The sequence below is a fragment of the Sciurus carolinensis genome, chromosome 9 (assembly GCF_902686445.1).
Source record: "Sciurus carolinensis chromosome 9, mSciCar1.2, whole genome shotgun sequence".
Taxonomy (NCBI): Eukaryota; Metazoa; Chordata; class Mammalia; order Rodentia; family Sciuridae; genus Sciurus; species Sciurus carolinensis.
This window is the reverse complement of record NC_062221.1, coordinates 83,202,810-83,224,472: the sequence shown is the minus strand read 5'-3', so window position 1 is coordinate 83,224,472 and position 21,663 is coordinate 83,202,810. Positions and strand designations below refer to the sequence as shown.

At 38.8% G+C, this 21,663-nt stretch overlaps 1 protein-coding gene across 1 annotated transcript in view; it reads right to left on the bottom strand.

Annotated features, from left to right (window-relative positions):
• Morc1 (MORC family CW-type zinc finger 1) overlaps positions 1–19,519 on the bottom strand; it is a 146,302-nt gene extending 126,783 nt beyond the window's left edge. The window contains 6 exon segments of the mRNA XM_047565496.1: positions 2,969–3,077; positions 3,673–3,763; positions 7,145–7,213; positions 12,393–12,427; positions 15,689–15,742; positions 19,455–19,519. Of these exon segments, the coding sequence (XP_047421452.1) occupies positions 2,969–3,077; positions 3,673–3,763; positions 7,145–7,213; positions 12,393–12,427; positions 15,689–15,742; positions 19,455–19,519 (423 nt within the window).
• Between the last annotated feature and the right edge of the window lie 2,144 nt (positions 19,520–21,663).

Genomic DNA, 21,663 nt, shown 5'->3' with positions numbered 1-21,663 from the left:
AGAAAATCATCAGTGCTGCAGGGCATAGTGACCACAGGCTTCTAAACCCAACTGGGAGGCTGATGTGAATGGATCACAGGTTCAAGTCCAGCCTGCACAATTTAGTGAGATCCTGTCTCAAAATAAAAATTAAAAGCATCTGGGGATGTAGTTTAGTGGTAGAGCATCCCTGGGTTCAATGCCTAGTACTGAAAGAGGGAGAGAGGGGGAGGGAAGTGGAGGAGAGATAAAGATTAAAAAAAGAAAGAAAGGAAGGAAGAAAGAGAAATTCATCAGTGTTAAAGAAGATTACTCCAGAATTACAAAGGTATAATTTCCAGATTGAAAAGGTTCTACATGTAATGTAAATAGACCACACAGGTAAAATCCTGAATTCAGAACACTGGGGACAATGTAGCTTTTGACCTTCAAAAAGTACAGAGTAAGGAATAAAATTAAATGGCTTCAGATTTCTCAGTAAAAGCACTAGAAACTAGATAACGGAGCAATGCCTTTAAAATCTCGAAGGAACAGTGGTGCACTACTGCAATCTAGAGGCTCATGAGGCTGGGGCAGGAGAATTGTGAGTTCAAAGCCAACCTCAGCAAGTTATCAATGCCCTCAACAACTCAGTGAGACCCCGTGTCAAAATAAAAAATAAAACCGAGCTAGGGATGTGACTCAGTGGTTAAGCGCCCCTGGGTTCAATTCCTGGTACTAAGTAAAATGAAATAAAAATAAAATCTTGAAGGAAAATGAATGTTATGATTTGGATGTGAGGTGTCTCCCAAAAGCTCACATGTGAGACATGCAGAAAGATTCAGAGGAGAAATGACTGGGTTGTAAGAGTCTTAAACCAATCAGTGAATTAATCCCTGGTGGGATTACTTGAAGTGGTAGGGTGTCGCTGGAGGAAACTGGAATTGGAGCGTGGCTATGTGGTGTACATTTTGTATCTGGAGAGTGGAGACTCACTCTCTCTGCTTCCCTCTACCGTTCTCTTTTGCCGTGATGTTCTGCCTTACCTTGAGCCCCGAGGAATGGAGTCAGCCTTCTATGGACTAAGACCTCTGAAACAGTGAGCCCTCAAATAAATCTTTTCTCTTTTACAATTGTGCTGGTCAGATCCTTTTAGTCACAGTGGCGAAAAAGCTGACTAAAACAATGAATTTCAGCCCAAAGATGATAACAAGCCAAACTATGACTGAGTGTGGGAGAATAAGAACATTCTAACGTGTGAAGGTCTAAGAAGATCTTTCTTCTGTCCCAAGAAACAATTACAGACTACGTTACACAAGCTGCAAAACAAGACGTGCGATTTAGATCTGAGCTCTGAGAGAGAAGAGATCCGAGACCCGGGACAACTGCAAGGGCTGATCCTAGGCTGATGACTGAGCTCTGGCCGTGGAGAGCTGGAGTGTGATCTGCAGAGCATGACAGGGCTCTAGAGCAGAGGGCAGAGGGAAGGTGGGGCTGAGAAGAGAGAACCTGACTGGGGATAACCACGCAGTACAAGAGATAAACAGCAAATATTCAGCGACAGCGGTAAGGGTACCGAAAAGAAAGCAGGCAGTTAGTCGTTCTAGAGACATAAAAAGTTGTGCACATGAGGAAAACCAAAATAGTTTATGACGTGGTATCATCTGCACAGGGTCTATTAGTGAACACCGGCATAACCAAAGTTAGGAGGGAGCCACGGTCAAGGTGGAGAATTGGAAGGCCAGGTGTGACAGGAAAACAGGAGAGAAGGAAGGTAGGCTTGCATCCCCTTCCATAGTGGGAGGTCACTGGAGAATACCTAAATAAAATCAAGCAGCAGCAATACCACCATGCTCCTTAGAGATGCACCGGTCAATCTCAAAAGAATCATTTAACATGGTTGGAAGAAGTTGCTTCTGTGAGTGTGAAAAAAAAAAAAAAAAAAAAAGAGGAAATGGCCCATTTGGGGAGGTATAACCTCAGCTTTAGTCCAAATCCCAGGCTCTCGCAGGTGTGAATTTCAACTCAACTGCTGAGAGTACTCCTTTTCCTGCTGTCAGCTACTCCTTACAGACACTCCTGTGTCCCCACCCCACCCTGAGGCAGGCTCACACCTTAAGCCATCCCTCCAGTGCCTCTCCATTTTTCTTTACACACTAGCTTGTCCAGCTTCAAGTCAGGCTCTCTCCACAGAACACTCACTGGTCACTGGAAGCTCTCTAATCCTCCCTATCGCAGTTTTCGACAGTTTCATAATAACACACACATTTATTGAACAGCATTCTTTTTAAACAGCCTCATTTTCTTATTTGTCCAATCACAACAGTCTACCTTACTTTGCAACTGAAAGCTTTCTGAAGGTTACATGGTCTTCAGTTGGCTTTCTACCCGTCACAGTCTGTCCAGGGTGGAGCACACAGCAGCTCCCCAGCACGTGTTTGTTATACTTAATCATAACTGACACTAATATAATGTTCCTGGGTCAGCAAATGGAGTTAAAAGTATGGTCACGAGAATTACAGTTTTAAGTTTATTTTGCATTCAACTTTTCTTTATACTTTGTTTTCTAAATCTCTGACCCTAATATTTTATTTATTTTAAAATCAATAATCCATTTATATCACAAATGGTAGAAAGAATTTGCAGGCTTCTTCTAGAAAGCTCATTACACCAAAGGGAGCTTCTTATTCTGGAAGATTTGGGCACAAGGAGAAATGAAAATAAAGTACTTAAGACAGAGTTCCAGGGGCTGGAGATGTTGCTCAGAAGTAGAGTACTTGCTTAGTACGTGTGAGACCAAGGGCTGGTATCTCAGCCATGGAAAGAAAAAAAAGATAAAAGAAAAAAAGGCAAAGAAAAAGAGAAAGAAAGAAAAAAGCCTCACATGACACACACCCCCCACCCCCAAGAACGTACAGACACCTTCAGTAATAACTGGCTTCACCTCCTGAGAGGGTAAATGCAAAGAGCATTGTTGCCATGGGAATGGAAGGAAACCCTCAAATCTTACCTCGCTAAGACCTTCTCTCTCACAAAAGCTCTGAGAAAAAAACACGCAGGTCATCGTTTCTTCCTTCTTCGTAAAAAGAATAAAGTCTTTTCCAATTCTCATGGACCCGCTGTATCAAAGATAAATAACATAATGACGTATATCTCAAACACCAAAAAAGAAGCAGCAAGTGAGCATGGGTTTGGTTTGTTTTAGCAGCTGGTCTTATTGACCCATCACCAAGAGAGCACAAGTATTCTTTCTCAAAGCAGAGCCAATGCATTTGAAAGGATGCAACCCCACACTCTTGTTTGAGACATGGATACTGGGATAACGTTCCATCCAAGGCTCCAGAGATAACGCAGAAGCAGGAACCACTCAGGTAAGCCTTGTGTCCTCCCTCTCACTGAGGCAAACTAAGAAAAAGCTGAAGTCACAACACATTGTCTAAAATAAACACTGAGAAACAACAGGACATAGAGACACCATGAAACTCCAAAGTTACTGCTTCAGGGAGGGCCTACAAGAAGATCATCTTAATAAGTGTGAGAATTCGTTTTTAAAGAGCTTAGTCAGTTATAGGTATGGAGATTCCAAAAACAAGACCCCCTCTCCAGGTTTATGCTCTTTTTTAAAGTTCTACAGACTTGAAACATTCTGCGCAAGACTGCCTTCAGTACTGTTTCTAGTATGAATAACGTACGTCCTAAGGGGGAAATTCTCACCTTTTCAGACCATTGCCATATTGCCCAATGAACTTCAAGGTTGATAAGCGTTTCTTGGATGTGCCAAAGTAAATGATGTCGGAAGCTTCCTCTGTAATTGACAAAAGACTTTCTTTTAAGGCGGTTAGGAAGAGACTTTGACATGAGCCTGAGGACCAGTTGTCAGGACCCCACACATATCTCAGGATATTGGGACAAGTCCACAGCCCAAAGACGAAGAAGATTCATGTCAGGATCTACAATCTCTGACAAGAATTTTTTTTTTTTTCAGTTTTCAATGCCTAAGTTTAATTTGACAAAGCAAGTTCACTTCTAGACAAGTATCCCATAAAAATTCTCATATTGGTAAAGAGATGGATAGCATATAAGGTTGTTCACTGTCTTATTAGTCATGAAAACAAAAATGTGAAAACGATCTTGAACATTTATCCTCAAATGTCTGCAGTGATTGAAGTATTTCCATGGATGCTATAGTGGATGCTATAGTGCCATGAAAATATCAGAATTATGATTACAATTATCTTAGAAAAGAAAAAGTTTGGTTTTGGTCTCTGGGATTAATTAATGAAAATTTCATATAAGCCTCTTTAAAATTGATGAATCTATGGTAAATTCCATACTTCAGGATCTTAAAGCAGTTAAAATGAAGGATGTGACATCACCATGTGTGGGTAGAGTTTAAAACTCGGAGTCTTAATTTCCTTGTCTTTAAAAGAGAATTTGCTAACACTTATATCACTGTTGTTGAAGAAAACGCATTAAATAAGATATATCTGTGAAACTCCGGGCACAAAACTTGGCACTTGATAAGTGTTAAGAGATTATAAGTGTTATAATTATTTGTACCACTAATAATTTTCTCATAAATTTGGCCCTTATCCAGGCCCTTCTAAGGACAGAATGGCTTCCACTTTGACACTATCTGGGGGAAAAGGTCCAACCATTTCAGACTTCAGGAGTCGTTCTCTTAATCTCTCCAAAATGTTCCCAAGTTCTAGAGATGAAGAACCTTCTAGATTTCAGAATACCCTGACCTCTAGAACCAAGAATATTCTTGTTACCTTACCTAAACACGTTTTAGAATTGTCTTGAGGATCCTGCATCAGGTACAGTTACAGTTCCAGGGCACCTGGTAGGAGGTGCGTGAAGACCACCAGACACCTTGTTAGTCAGAAGCTAACTGGATATTTGATCCTGTGTTCTCATACCTAGGTGAGCCTTATGCAGGATTCACAATAACTATGTTAGCCACCATTATTGACTGACTGTGTGTGCTAGCACTTGACATTCATTGATCCTATATAATATTTACAAGAAATTTACAAGGAAGATATTATGATTTGCATTGTGTCATTATAGGAGAAGAGACCGAAAGACATAGAAAATAAGGTCATTTCTGAGAGGATTAAGTGAAGGTAACAAAACCAAGATAATATAAAGATTTAACAGGGGTATGGTCTGCAGGGTAAGGCCACTTTCAGAAGGTAGAGATCTGGGGAGAGATTCAAATGACGAGGGTCCAGCCAGTACAGCTGGAGTGTAATAAGAGCTAGTCAGTGAGCAGTACTAGAAAAGGTCAGAAAGGTGGACAGGGCCAAATAATGCAAACCTCGGAAATTAAACTGGGGAGTGTTACTGAATTTTATTCTTATGCAATGGAAAATCACTGAGGGTTTCACCAGAATAATATTTATATTTAAAGAAAGGTTGATGATTAGGGAACAGACCATGATGGGAAGCACGTGAGGAAAAAAAATTAAAAAACAAAGTTTGGAAATTACTGTAGTCATCTTCTATGGGTCAAGCTCTGTTTGACCAACAGATAAATTATATTTTCTGTCACCTAAGATAAACTCTTCCTTCTAACTTAATACTTGATTTCCAATGCTAATTAAGAAGTGCTCTCTCAACAATATTGTGCTTGTTCTGCTATATACAGATGCTCCTCCATTTCCAATGGGGTTAAGTCCATCCCTAATAAACCTATCATAAATTGAGCATATATAAAGTTGAAAAACCATTTAATATGTCTAACACTATCATACCTTAGCTACAAGGTACATGTCACAGGGTGCTGGTTTCCCCTCATGAGCATGAGGCTGACTTGAGGCTTGGGTCACCTACCACAGAACAGCATTACAAAAGACTACTCTAGCACACACCGCTAACCTAAGAAAAGATCCAAATTCAAAGTACAGTTCTGACTGGATGCATATCCCTTTGTACCGTGGTAAAATAAAAAGATGGTCTTAAGTCAGGGACCACTTGAGTTCCTTCTAAAGGTTTGAAAATTTGTTTGTATTTTAATAATTTTTTCACGACCCATATTTTAAAATTGCTTCTTTTTATAAGGAATTTCCTTAGACTATATCACATATATTCTGTCATTTATTTTTAAAATTTCAGGAAAACAAACTTTGCATTCAAGCTACAAGTGAAAAATAAGACTTTTTTCAGCACGATTTTCTTACAATTTCTTTAGCTTCTCGTATTTAAATGCTGAGGAATCAATAACACTTTAGCCAAAATGAATTGAGAATTGAGATAATCAAAATTATTCCAACAAAGTCAGAACAAGAATTGGGCGGGATAGTCGAGTATTTTCTAAGCTTGCTAATAAATATTCTTTTGACTGTCAGACCAAAGGGAGACTTCAGAGCTGGAAGAAGGTAATTGCTTTACTTTGTATTCTCAGCTTATATCAGCACTGATTATCACCCTTTCTTCAGATGTGCAACCAACCAGGACATTTCCATATTTTAAATGAACTCCCTCACCATATTTTAAGCATAGCAGTCAAAACTGTAGTATGTGATACATAAAGTATTATAAGAATTCAGAAATATGACACTAAAACTATGCAAAGCCATTATCAGAGGGAATAACTTTTCAACAACACAGCATTTGAGCTGTGTACCCTCCATGTGCTGACTTTAAATATGTAAGGATAAGTCATACAATATATTGTAGATGTCTTTGTTATTATGGGAAAATTTATTTGAAACAACTAAACCTTTGAACATTCAGAGGGGAAAAAAATCTATTCAAACTACTTAAGACAAGGAGAACTGACCTTTACCTCAAGGTTACAGGGAAAATTTAAAATAGCCCGAAGGCACTGGAAACTGCCTTGGGGCTCTTGCAAACAATAGCTAAAAGAATGGATTAAAGCAATCTTAGAGTCCATTCAGATACTACTTGTAAGACGCTTTGTCTTGCAATCAGTACCATTTGTCTTTCATTTTTCTGACAAAATTTACTTTCACTTTTTATCTTGGTTTAGATGAATTTACTTTGCCAGCTGGAATATTTAAATCTGAAAACTTTGACAGTAAGTTAAGTCTGGGCTTTATTTTCCCTAATAGCTCCATACCTGTTTTTGAACAGAGTGCTCAATTTATTTTTATTTATTTTATGGGTTTTCAGGCTGTTCCCTTTAACAGCCAGTTAGGTATCCAGATAATTAACTTACCAGGGCTCATGCCACATCCATCATCCAGGAAGCATAACATGAATCCACCCTGCAGTTTTTCATTATCCACTGTAAGAGAAAGCAGTTATTACTAATAAATATTGGGCTTAATTTGTTCATCAGAAAGTCATGCTGCTCACATAATTATTCGTCCTTCCCAACTGCAGCCACAGAGTGACAGAGTTATGGCACAATGATGGACTCAGAATGGAGTCTTGACGATAGCTTCGTAAGAAACTGCAGGGGAAGAACAACCATGCAACAAAAGGCTTTAGATTAACATAAAACATCTCCGTGTTAATAAATTATGTATGCAGCAGGACATGCCCTGCTCTGGAATTGGACTGATCCTTTAAACTTCAGGTATTTCTTCCCCAGAGGAAGGGAAAAGGTAGATGGCAATGTGACCCCAGTATCCCTCTATATAACTGATCGACCTTTATGCCCTTCCACCAAAGCACGGATTCTAAAGTAAATCTAGGTCATTCTTATTAAATTCATCAGGCTCCCTCCTAAGTAGTTCATTCCCACAAGAGCCTTTTGTGAGTGTTTCTTTGTGGCAGCAAATATTTGCCTCTTGAAAATGCATTTGGTTTTTGAAAATGGCTGTTATTTGAAATCAGTTTTGATAATTAAAAGATACCATTAAATTACATAATATAATCTCTGGCCTTAAAAATGTTAAAGATGTAACTAAAGCTAATGAGAATAATTTTAGTACACAGTTTGTAAACTGACTCTGAAGATAAATTCTACAGCTGGATATATGAGTTCAAGCACATTTCTTTTTTTGATAACTTATTAAGAAATAATTTTTGCCAATAAACTGCATATTTTTAAGTATATAATTTGATAAAGTTTGACAAATCAGTAACCCATCATAACAATCAAGGCAGTGAACATAGCCATCACCCCAAATGTTTCCTCCTCACCCTGGGTACTCCCTCCCTTCTTCTGCTTTCATGGTTCTTCACTCCTGCCTCACACCCAAGCAATCAGTGATCTGCTTTTTGTCTCCATGGAGTACTTCCTGGTATGTTTAAGTAAATCTGTGTTCGAAGGTCAACTAGGATTCCCATTTAAAAATTAAATAATGTTTAAAATAGCCTATGAATAAATATCTAAAAGACATATCTAAGTGTTTTAGCCCACTTTTTGTTGCTATAACAAAATACTTGGGGCTGGACAGTTTGCAAGGAAAAGAGGTTTATCTATCTCACTGTTCTGGAGGTTCAAGACCAAGGACCTCAGCTCTGGTGAGGGCTTCGCGGTAAATGGCATTGCAATAGCAAAAGGCATGTGAGAACACATGCCAAAGTGATCACATGGCAAAACAGGAAGCCAGAGACCTAGGGGTCATGCTCAGTCTCTCTCTCTCTTTTATTTAAAAAAAAAAAAAAAAAAAAAAAAAAAATATATATATATATATATATATATATATACACACACATATATATACATGTCGTAGATGAACACAATACCTTTATTTTACTCATTTATTTTTATGTGGTGCTGATGATTGAACCCAGTGCCTCAAACATGCTAGGTTAGTGCTCTACCACTGAGCTACAACACCTGCATCTCAGTCTTTTATAACAACCCACTTTTGTGAAAACTTACTCTACCAGACCAGCATTAGTCCCTTCCAAGGGCAGGGGTTCCAACAACCTAACCACCTCCCACTAGGCCCCACCTCTCTAATTTGACCAGTTTCTCTATCCCCAGTACTCTGCTTTGGTTTAGGAACACATCATGATTTTTCTGAATTATGGAAATAGTTCCCTAATTCTATTCCTAAAGTCAAAAGGTGCAACCTGTCTTCAGTCATCTGCATTTCACAGCTCTCCTGCTAAAACCTTCCGTGGCTTCCTACTGCTCTCAGGATAAAACACAAACCACTTAGCAAATGCTTGCCCCTCAGGATCTGGCCCTCTTACCCCTCCAGGCTCATCTCCTCTCATTCCCTGACCTGCCCCTGCTGCCACCATCCTGTTTGACACAAATATGTCCCTTGAACTAATCCTGAATGTCTCCGTTTTTCAGTGCCCTGCCTCCATCCTTCCCACGCCTGCTTCACAGGTGGACGCCTCCTGTCCTTGTGGACTGGTTCATGGAAAACTTCTTCTAGGATGGTTTCTTAATCCTTCCAGATCCTCGTGTGCCCATAATGAATGTTGTCTTCCTAACCTGTGTTTTCCCACTTTCATAGAAAGTTAAAAGATCTATGCAGGTGTCTATCTTTCTTCCAGATCAATGGTTCCTACACGTTTGAGGATCACAATTATCTCACAGATGGACAAGATCTATGTGTCCTCCACCCATGTAGATACATAATACATTTTCCATGGAGCCTCACACAAGGATGCCGATTCCTTAAAAGTGAGCACTGTGTATACTTGGTACTCAGCCCAGTATCTGGTACTTGGTGAGCACTGAAAAAAATCTATTCAATGCATATCCATCTTTACTAGAATTGACATACAAAGGCATTTAAACACTACAGTGAAACATATTTGGTTTGAACTTTATAGACCTCAAATTACTTGAAGGAAGCAAATTGGGGAATAATTTAGGGCCTCTGTAAATCATTTGAAAACCAGTCCAATCTTAGATTAACTATGCATGTCCAGAACAATTCTATTTATGAGTATTAAGCACTTGCCCTCGCTTTAAAAAAAAATCAATTACTAGGTTGAAAGCTATATGATGGTTTGCTGCAATAAAAAATGTTATGATATGAATAGATAACTTAAAACAAAATGATAAATTCAGTTTTTCACAAAATATGTATGACCTAAAGAAAGAACAACTACCACCTCCATCATTGATTAGCCAAGATCCTATTTTGTTTGCTTATGATAATGCTGAGCACTTGGGAAATCAGCACTCCCATGCCCTCCTGGAGTCCTGTCACACATCAAGAAGAATGTAACATGTGCATGCTGATGACCTATGTTGTGCTTGATGATTCTGGATGTCTTCTCGGCCCCTTGCCAATACTGCACATGCTCTGAATGAAGCACCACTTACATTTGTTCTCCATTCTGAAATTTTTGGGACCCTTGCCCTAATTCAAATTTTCATGAAATCTTGTTTAATTTCCATGGCCACCACCCTGTGATCCCTGCCTTCACACTTCTACAGAATACCTTCTATGGTATGACTGGAGTATCTTTCTTGAAAAAGAGAAAATGAGGACATGTCTACTTAGCGTAACGACACTGTGCAGAATATTTAAGATGCTCATCCATTTGCCTCTAACCCTTAGCTCAAGCCAAGGAGCCTCCACATTGCTCTCTGAATGCTTTTCCTCCAGTTATCCCCAAGCCTCACTCCCACATCATGGAGGTCTTCGCTGGTATTTCACCTATTAAGAGAACTTCCCCCCATGAAAACCTATGATCTTCCCATTATCCTCTGTTGTTTAAATCTGCTCTTATTATTTTCCTTTTATTACTTATTACTGTTGGTAGATGATATTTTTTTTCTTTATTGTCTATCTCTTCCCAATGTAATTCATGCTCCATGAGAGCATAGAACATTTTGCTCACTATTCTATCCCTAGCACCTACAATAACAGACACTTAATAAATTGTCATTGAATAAATGTATAAATCCCTCAATACTTTACCTCCATTCTTTTTCTCATAATAATTCTTTGGACAAGAATATTTTTCCTAGATTATTTGAGAACAACCACTTCTATATTTCAAGCTCTAGATCCATGGTATGAACATAGTGTCTTCTTCCTGTTCCCACCATACTCTGATTCTTTCCTAGGCAAGATATACTCATTTTATGCTCTACATAAAAGTTCCCTAAATTATGATGGTTTAACTTATAATTTTTGTGACTCTATGATACACACAGAGTGGATGCTACATTTTAACTTTAAATTTCTATCTTTTCCTGGGCTAGCAATGTTCCTGGAATATTCTCCCCTGATGCTGGGTAGCAGCAGGAAGACACAGTAGCTAGTCAGCCACACAATCACAGGATTAAAAAAAAAAAATCAATACTCTATAGAATCCTGTGTGGCTAAGCTACGATGTTCAGTAGCTTAGGTGTAGTAAATGCATTTCCACTCATGGTATGTTCAACTTACAATGGGTTTATCAGGGCATAACCCCACCGGAAGTCAAGGAGCATCCATAATTGGACATGAAAGAGAAGGCCGATTTTTCTCCATGAAGGAGCCCCACTCTTTCCTTGACTCATCCCCCACCCATCAATGTGGGTTCCCTCTTCTTCTTGGTCCCTGAGGGAAGAACTCCATGGTGAGGCTCAATTCAGACCCCTTTTCCTCTAGGGAGTGAGCTACCTGCAGACAGTCTGAGTTCTGCTCCCTTCTCCCCAGGGTGGACCAGTTTAGGGTGGAAGCCAATTCCATAGCTCTGAGTAGCCCCATCCTGGGGTGCGATCACCATATCCCTTCACTCTCTCACAAAAGTTACACATACAACCTCATATCTGTCAGTGATAGAGGATGAGGCTTGCATTTATTGCCTAAACTTTTCAGGACTTGAAGAGTAGAAGGAAAAGAGTGTTATTTATTGTTTCCTCAGATATCTCAAGACCTTCAGTGCAGATATGGATTAAGATCATGGACGATATCCTCTCACCTGTGATTAATTACCAATATTACAGAGCAGCTGACAGAATCAGGGTAGAGAAGCAGCAGTAGCATTATGGACAATTTTCTAGGTGGCATTAATGACAGTGCTGGATCACAGAACCTATTGTCACTGGCATCATATTCAAATAAGATTAACTAATAAGTGCAATAAAAACTTGGAAACTATAAGATGAAGTCAATGAAGAAAACATTTGGTTTGAATTCCGCAGCACTAAAATATTCATACTGCACATTCGCTTGTGCATTTTAAAACTATGATAAGTTGAAAATAATGTTTGCTTAATTATGAATAACCATTAAGTTAATATGCTTTTTAAAATAAAACTGTTTCTCACAGCAAACAAATTTACTGCTCCAAACCACTCTAGTTCTTTCACAAAACTCTGGAAGGCCTAATTTTGTAAATGGGTCTTCTAATAAGAGAATAATTTGACTCTTAGAGTATACTTTTCTTGACCTGGCTCCCCATAGGGTCGCTGTACTCACAAAGCATTTAGATTACATTAAAATCTATAGAATGTGGCTTGATTTCATGAAATAAAATAAATGCAAAATAGCTACAAGCTTTTCCATTAGAATAAAAAGGAAAAAGAAGAAAGGAAGTCTGCTCACCTGAAAACACATCAAGTCTTGCAGCCCCTGCATCTCTGAAAACAATATAAAAATATCATTGCTTCAATGTGAAATTATGTTTAAAAGATTACATTAATCTAACTTGCTTATGTAAGGTATAACCTACTGTCAGATATCAAACAATACAAAAAGTCACTTAAATTGCTTCAAAATCAATTACTATGTTTCACTGTGCATTTATGTACCAAGAATTATCATCAATGATCATTTGAGAATGTTATAAAAGCTAAAACTCAGAAATTTAAAAGAAGAGATGAAATTTAGTGGTAGTTTCCCCCAAAAGCTCAACAAAATGAACACGAATGCTGTACTTTAAAAAACTGGCCAAAGAATAAGTCGGAAATTACAAAATGATTTTCATGATATATTTCATAGGTTTGAGAAAAAGGAGGTCTTAGCTGATGAGGAAGGAAGTATGGAAGGGAAGGATGAGTCTAAAAGGAAGTCAGGGGCTGGGGAGAGAGCTCAGCTGGTAGAGCGCTTGCCTCGCAAGCACAAGGCCCTGAGTTCTATCCCCAGTACCGCAAAAAAATAAAAAATAAAATAAAATAAAAGGAAGTCAGTACAATAACTGGTGCAACTTGGATGCGGAAACTTGAGTCTTTCTCCAAATTTCCTTTCATCCCAAGCCAAAACTACCCCAAAACAAATTTGAGTAGTTACACTGTATTTTCCCTCTAACCAACCCTAGAAGCGAGTCCCTTAGAGCTCCTTCCTCTAGTCAACCCATACTTCTAATTCCTCCTTACACAGAAATTCTGGAGCTACCACTGCCATTTCTGGAACATTTCATGTTTCAAGTAAGAAATGAATGAAGTCTTCTTGAAAATTCTCTTCTAATCCTTACCACAACCCCATGACCCGTATGTGTCAATATCCCTATTATGCAATTACGCTTTACACAAAGTACCACGTATACACTATGTGCTCAATGAATGCCAATACACTGAATAGAAAGTCTGTAAAGAAAGCTTCTTCATATGGTTAAGGCATAACATAAGAACTCACCTTTACATCACATGAAGACATTTTATAATGACCTTTGTGTTTCAGTCCTAGATATTGCTCTCTGGATAGCTGAGGTATTAGGAGGAGACCCTAACCATCCCTTCCTACACCATCACATTTTTTCTCCTCTCTCTACAATATTCTTTTAATATCCTTCAGTTATAATTTTCACAACTGCAGGATATCACCAAAATCTTAAATATGATAATATAATTTTTTTTAAATAACACAGACTTTATAAAAGACCTCTTCCTGAGACCAACTGAGCATCCTGAGTAAGTCTGCCAAATAGTTTCATTTGCTGTTGAATACTAGCATCTACGTAGTGATAGAGGACTGAGGTATCCACTGCTGAAGACAGAAGAACTGAGGAGTTCAAATTGTTGGGGCAACGCTGGTCAGAAGGCAGAACTGAAGGCACAGGCTGCTCCCACAAAAGACCCCGCTCCTCCTCCAGCCCTGATCCCACGGAGGAGTGTGCCCTCAAAGATGCTGCTCCTCCTAATCTTTCAAGGAAAATAGGAGACCCGATTTTATATGTGGTGCCTCCTGGGTCTTAAACCTTACAAATACCTTTTCTCTTCCTTTTTTTTTTCTGAATACTATGTAAACTTTCACTATGAGACAAACAAACATAACACAGACTAGACCTAGTCAAGGGGCCGCCCCTTACAAATGCTGATCTAAGAATTGCTTTATCGATCACATTTCTCTCCTTCCTTCAAATCCAAAGTTAATCTTTCTTCCCCAGTCACCTAATCACTCTCAACCATGTAGTGTTCCCACTGTTCTATGGCTGCTACATTGTGATTTCCTGTGCCTTGAATGAAGCAACTTCAAAAGAGAAAAGACAAGACAGCGAAAGAAACGAATGTGCTCTTTGAGAACAAGGTGCTGAAAACAGACCACCCAGTAAAAGGTAGGATCCATGGATATGGGAAAGGCCTGCTTCAGAAACAACAGCAGCCACTTCAAACTCCTGCAGAGAAACTAACCATGAGTATTCCTCTCTCCAAGCCCCCTCCCTGTTAGCTCCTTCTAACTTGATTGGGCTCATGGCTCCCCTGACCAATCCACTTTATTCTTTTTCTCATTTTCCCTCCCTTTCTGTGATTGCATTATCCCTACAGAGTGTTTTCTAAAAGAAGGAGGTAGCAGTTTTTTACCTAACTGCTAGTTAGTTAGTTAACTAACTGGTAGTTAGTTTTTTACCTAACTGCACAGAGTTGGGTAGAAATTCCTAGATGGCTGGTTAACTGACCACACCCTGTGGTCACACTCTCAGATAGGTAATTTCCCTTTAAAGGCCAAAAATGGAGGACAAACACAAAAAGCTAACATGCTATGAACTAGTGGCAGGGAATTTAAGTCGACCTACTAGAATCTCTGATTTAACAACTGCGTAATGTTTTGTGGATGGACTTTGTTTTCTGCAGAGAAGGGAGGAAAAATCTGTGTAAATAGAAAAATAGACAAAGGCCATATTCAATTTAACTAGAAAAATGAGTTCCTTCCAATTCTCCACACATACACGCTTGAGTGGAACTCAAATTATTAAAGAGGTTCTTTAAACCTCAATTCCTTTGTCAGAGACAGGGAAATAGGGTACTGGAGTTTTGTAGACAAATGGTATAAATCTGAATTCTATCTCTGCCAAAGAGTAATCACAGAACTTTGAATAAATCATCTAACTTCTCCGTGCACAGATTTCCACATAAGTAGAATTGGGATAATGAGTCCCAACTCAGGGTGATGCCATAAAGATGAATGAGTTTACACCCATATATAAAGAGCTTGTACAAGTCAGACACACAGGTGGAGAAGAACAGTGAGCTTATTAGTGCAAGTCAGACACACAGGTGGAAAAGAACAGTGAGCTTATTAGTTTATCTTATTAACCCTACAATTCACCTCAATGCAAACGTCAATAAAGGCTCAAACCTAAACATAAATTCGCAAGACAAAGTGTACACTGATTTGTAACTAAAGAAACATCCAAATATCTGCTATTACATGGTTATTAACACAAACACCGAAGTCCAGTTTGCCTTCATTTCAAGTTTGATCATAAATACAAATTAAATAAAGGTGAATACTTCCTTCTTTCACCTGTTCTTTTTCCCATAATATTTTGATTATGTTGGAAATCAAGTTTCACAACATTCTAAATGGGGGAAAATGACAGTATATTTTTATCTTCAAAGACAACTGGACTAGATTTAGGTCATAAAATTCCCTCAGTAGCCTTTGTTCGCAGGTAAACCTACCTTGCATTGTCCAGCAATTCAGCCAGAGCTCCAAAAAGGAAACTGTGGGTTGTACTGATGAGAAGAGAAAGGGAAAACACCAAGTTAGATCAGGTGTATAATCAGGGTAAAAGCTTTAAGATATTCACAGACAAATGTTCTCCAGTTCTGGACAATCATTTTGAAGTTATTCAGAATCAATGTACTTAGCATGACCAGTTTTCTGAAGTGCATACTACATTACAAAGCCAGGGTAAGAACATGTTTGCAAAATGTCCTGCCTACTTCTTATAAAATTAAGACTTTGGAGGATCTTACTATTGTAAGAACAAACTTTCATCTTTTAAACTTGCTTTGTAAGTACATATTCAAGTACTATTTCCAAAGAAGTTTTCATTAAAATTGTATTACTTAATACCAAATCAATAATGAGGAATATTGATCAAGATCCTAGTTTCCTAAAAGGCCATAGGGTTCCATCTGTAGGCATAAGAATTGGCAGGAGGCCCCTGTTCACCCCACCAATCTGTATGTCTCTGTGGAGGCTTTCCACCTCTGAAAAGCCTGCTCTTTAAATGACCTCATGGATTATCTGTGGTCACTCACTTCTGTACTCCTCAGTACCAAGTGCTTGGTAATAGAACACGGTGGAACCTTCACTACTTACAACACTTGGAAGGTTGAAGGGTCTACCTGTGGGTGAAATAGGTTGCTTTCAGGGTTCCATGCTTACTTTTCCTTTTCTGATGTTGGTATTTCAAGTAGCAACCTCATCATAGCACTCAGAGAAAATTCAGTATGCACTTTTTATGTTTAGTTTAGCAAGAGACCCATTTACCATTTGCACAAGAGAAAGCATCAACTGCAATGTCTGAATCTTCAGACACCAGAGGGCATGGGACAACACCTTAACTTAAAATTTATTTTTAAAATTACATCAACTGCAATGTCTGAATCTTCAGACACCTAGGACATGGGATGACACCTTAACTTAAAATTTATTTTTAAAATTACATGTAGGTCTGCATGTGTATGTGTGTGCGTACACATATGTGTGCACGCATGTGTCTTCATTTTGAGGAATTTTAAACTTTAAACACAGATACCAATGAAAGGTGTCTTGAGTCAGGTCAGCTTTAAGTTTATAATTTAAAAAAAACAAATCTACTAAATAATGCTCTTATTTAAAAAGGTGCTCTTTACACAAAATAAAGCTGGTATAAAAATCTAATACTCTATAAAAGAGAAGTGTAAGTAATATGCTTTATAAAATCAGCACTTTAAACCACAGCCCTTCTAGTGAATTTAAAATTTGTATACTGAATGATTCAGTATGTAAAAATTCAATATATACATACATGTTCTTTGTGAAAGTCACTGCAATTACTGTGACCAAAAATGCCACTGAGTTTCTGTACTAGTTCAATCAAAAGGTTTTGTAACTGCCTACCATATCATGGAGCTCAAGCTGTGGAAAAACACACAAGTAAATACACAATGATGACCTTACAGATGGTGGTTAGGTGCTTTCCCACAGCAGTGATGGGAAAGAGTAACTACTGGGGAGGAGAAGGATGCTCAGGGAAACCTCTCTTGATAAAAGACATTTAAACTGATCCTTGAAGGATGAGCACCTGGTCTCTTGCAGGGCCAGGGTGAAAACTTTCCATCAAGAGCAGGTGATGCAAAGATCCCAATGCAGAAATGAGCTAAGGAGACCAGTGTCTCCCCTTGTAGAAAATTGAGATAACAGCCTGAGATAAAGGCATGCCAGTATATGGAGGGCTTCCTAACTCATTTAAATGGCAACTTGCAACTGGAAACACTGTAATAATGAGAGTGGCACATACATATGGTTTACTTTTTAAAAGTTCAGTCCGGCAGCTTGCAGAAACATGGATCCGAGAGGACCCAGAATAGGAAGCAAAGAAACCAGGTAAGAGGTTGTGTGGAAGGTGGTCCAAAAGACACGGTGGCAGCTTTCACAAAAGTCAATAGCAGTGTAGACAAAGGGAAATGAATGAATGTAAGATATATTTAGAGAAAGCATACCTTTGGTGGGTTGAATGCCCAGTGAAGCAAAGGCAGACATTTTTAAAATCACTCCTCTTTTATGGTGGAAACCTCAAACTAACATTTACCTGGACAACTGAGAAGATGGCAATTTGCACCTGATTTTTTGTTGCTTCATGCAACTGTCTTTTCTAATATTAAAAGTTGTTACTTTTAATACTAATATTCACCAATTGAAAAGGGACTGGAGAGGCCCAGGGCATGGTCCATGCCTGCAATTTCAGCAACTTGGGAGGCTGAGGTAGGAGGATCACAAGTTGGAGGCCAGCCTTGGCAACTTAATGAGACCCTGTGGTTCAGTGGCAGAGCACCCCTGGGTTCAATACCCAGTACCTCAAAAAAATAAAAAAGGAGGAAGAGAAGAGGGCTGGAGAAGTGGGTATTACAGAATGGTTCATGGGAGGGGGTAGCTGGGAAGAAATAGCTGCAGAAATGACACAAAACTGAGACTGAGTAACTTTCCAAAATAAAGTTCACAATCATTCCATTACTGGACTTACGGTTTTTCTTAAAGTCATTCAGAACTGCTATTTCTTCCTTTTTCTCTCACTCCAGGCACCTTTTAGCTCTTTATTCCACACTTACCAGCTAGAAATCATTCTCCACAAGATATAAAAACTAAATATCGCTGAATATTGCCTGTTTTACTCTGTTATTTTAAATTGTGCAGTTTGTCCCAGTCACCAAGGCTGGCCTTCCCTGTCTTTATTTCTGTGGTTTCTAATTTGGTACATCCATTCTATCAGTTGCTATCAACTATCATTCTATCAGTTGTGTTTAGTAAACACAAATTACTAAAAGATTCCAAAACACTGACATACCACTGTGAATTACAAAGCAATCACACTACACTTTGCTGTACTAGAAGTGACAAATGACATGGAATATTCTGTCATCTGACTCTGCAATCTATGCCCTTATTTGGGGTTTCACTTTCTGTGGTTTCAGTTATCATTGGCCGATCTCAGTCCAAAAATATTAAATGGAAAGTTCCAGAAATAAATTCATAATTTAAATTGTGCACCATTTTGAACAGCATGATGAAACATTGAATAATCCCACCTTTGTTACAGTATTTTGCTGTAATTGTTCTACTTTATTATTATTTATTGTTCATTTCTTTCTGTACCTAATATATAAATTTATCACGGTTCAGTACTATTTCCGATTTCAGGCATCCACTGGGGGGTCTTGGGGCCACATTCCCATGAACACTGTATTTGAAATAACACCTAGTGAGGAGCCCTAAAAGGTATATGGGCCTGGCAGAGCAGAAAAAGTGCTAGGATAACAAATGAAAGGTGAGATTCCTATCTTCAGAGGGTTTTGGAAACCTCAGGAGATCAAAGAGGTTCAAATCAATGAATTCAAATTACTGCGTTTGAAAGTTAACCTGAATCTTTAAATTGTGGTGTGGGTCAGACTAGAGCAGGCAGGACTGGTAGAATTAAGCGTCCTACTGACCAACAATTAAATAGTTTTGTTCAAATATAAGTGTGAAGCCTTTCTACCACTTGGTGTTAATTGAAGAATATCAATATTTTTATCACTTATTCATTGTTTTAGAAACACATAAGCAACATAAATAAATAAATCCCTAAGTCAACCATACCAAGTTCATTTCTTTCAATCAGGTATTTCATTCGGACACGGACAAAACCTTTCTCCTTTGCGTGGAGACCCGACCCATCTCCAACCCCAGCAGGACACTCACGAGTTGGCGTGGATGAAATCCAGGTGGAGTTGGGCCCGCTGCAGCGCAGCATATTTGTGGTTCATGTCCTCTAACGCGACCCGCGCGGCCAGAGGGGACAGGAACGCCTGGTCGCAGCTGTTCACCTAGCCCCTGCCCACGCCCACGCGCGGAGCACCAACTGCGCAAGCACGAGCGCCCCCCGCGGCCGCAGCGCGAACCTCACCCTGCGCGGTGGACTCAGGTACAGGTATCTGGCCAGGTTCTTAGTTTCTTGGTCTTGAGTTCATTGTTTGAAAATTAGGCATCAGAGCTAGGTTCCTTTTCAGGAATTAATATTTCTAAAACCTTCCCAGACCATTGTTCTTCTTGCTGTCCCTTTCAGTCATCCTCTAGCTGGAAATTGTGGGATTAGAGTCTGATCAGAAATAACACACACACACACACACACACACACACACACACACACGAATACAGAGAATCTACTTCGTTTTTGCAGGGGAATGCCTGTTGAGTAAATAGGCAGTTTCTATTCGCTTGTGCAGTCTGCTGACTCTGCTGTGCCTTTTGAGTTTAATCATGCTTCTGCCATTTGGAGGAAAGAAAAGAAAAAAGAGAACCAAAAGAAAAGCTGGAGACAATGAGAGTAGAATTTGGCTTAGCTGTGATGTTGAGGCTTGTCTGTCCCTCTGAGAACAGCGGTTCCCATCTGGATGGGTCACTAACATTATCACTTGTTGGGTGGCATTCAACTATTTGATGCTTTGACCTGACTCAAGGACATTCAGTAATGTTCCAAAAGATATAACTGGACAGGTGCAAGGTGAAGAGAGGCCTTGCAGCTGTCCACATTTTTTTGCTCTACTCACAAAATGCTGAATTCTGAGTCACCAAAACCCAAGCTGAAACATAATTTGTCAAAGATGCTAAATGGAAAGTTCCTACATGGGATGGGAAATTATTTGACCTAGCCGACGTCTAAAAAGAGGTCAAACTCTGATTCAATGTCCATAACTAGTTTATGAACTTGTTATGGTAGTTTAATAATATTCAGCAAAAATTTTACATGATAACCTTAAAGTCAGAGAGAAACATCCATTATACAGGGAAATTGAACAAGATGTATTTGTGATTTCCAGGCATCATACAAGCAGTGAAGCTCTCAGACAAGGAAAAAAAAAGTTAAATTTGGAGGAGTCATTCTACTTCAAAACAGAGGAATTTATCAGCTACTACATTTATAGGAATCAGGAGAGGAAGAGAGAATTTGAATGGCAACCCAAAGGAACATGATGTTCTACTTTAATTTGAAAACTGGAAGTAAACATAAACATTTCAAGTAATTTTTCTGATTGCATTTTTGTTTTAACAGTGGCTGCTGTGGTGGTGTTTTGATAGCAAAATTCTCTTTACTAAGCAACTTAAGCTATCTTTCCAATTTTTCCTTCCATAGAACTCCACAAATATGATATTTTATTTTCATTTTATGGGCAAGAAAAGCTTGACAAGCCTCTTCTAGATTTATTTTATGACCCCAATTTCCAGCTGCTATCTCACTGCAATTTGCTTTTGGGAGGGCACCAGAGCCACTAGCCTGTAATTAGTAAAGGTTGTAATATCTAATTTCTACTAAAGGGAAGGATGTGATTATCACAGAAGCACTCCTTCTAATAATCTGAGCAGAGTCTTCCTAGCGCATGTGGCCAGTCCCAAAGCACTAGGCAGTACTGGTTGGCCTGGTTGACAGACACAGAGGGGGATCCGTTAGATCATGCTAAAAATGTGGCCTGAGAGTCACTGCACAAAATCCAGCAAAAGCCTTTTCCCCTTCCCCATTCCAGCTCTGTTCAGCCACTCTCCCCTCCAAAAAGACAAACTTACTCCTCTTCAAGATATGCTTTTGGGATTCCTTGTTTTACTCACGTCCCTCAAGATTCATTTCAACATTATTTCATGATAAAAAATACTGGAGGAGTGACAGGGAGGGAAAATTAAAATGAGAATGCCATTTGATCATCATATGGTTGATCCTAATTCTGAGGAGAGTCAATTTGAGATGAGACTCTTCAGCTCTCCCTAACTTAACATTTCAGATTTGCAACACACATATTCTAGTCATAAATAATGACTTAAACCTTTCAAACTACCCTTTTATTGAAATAACTATTTATGAACCAACATTTCATTACTCTTAATAAATATGTTTAAATCAAGATAAAGTTTATAAATA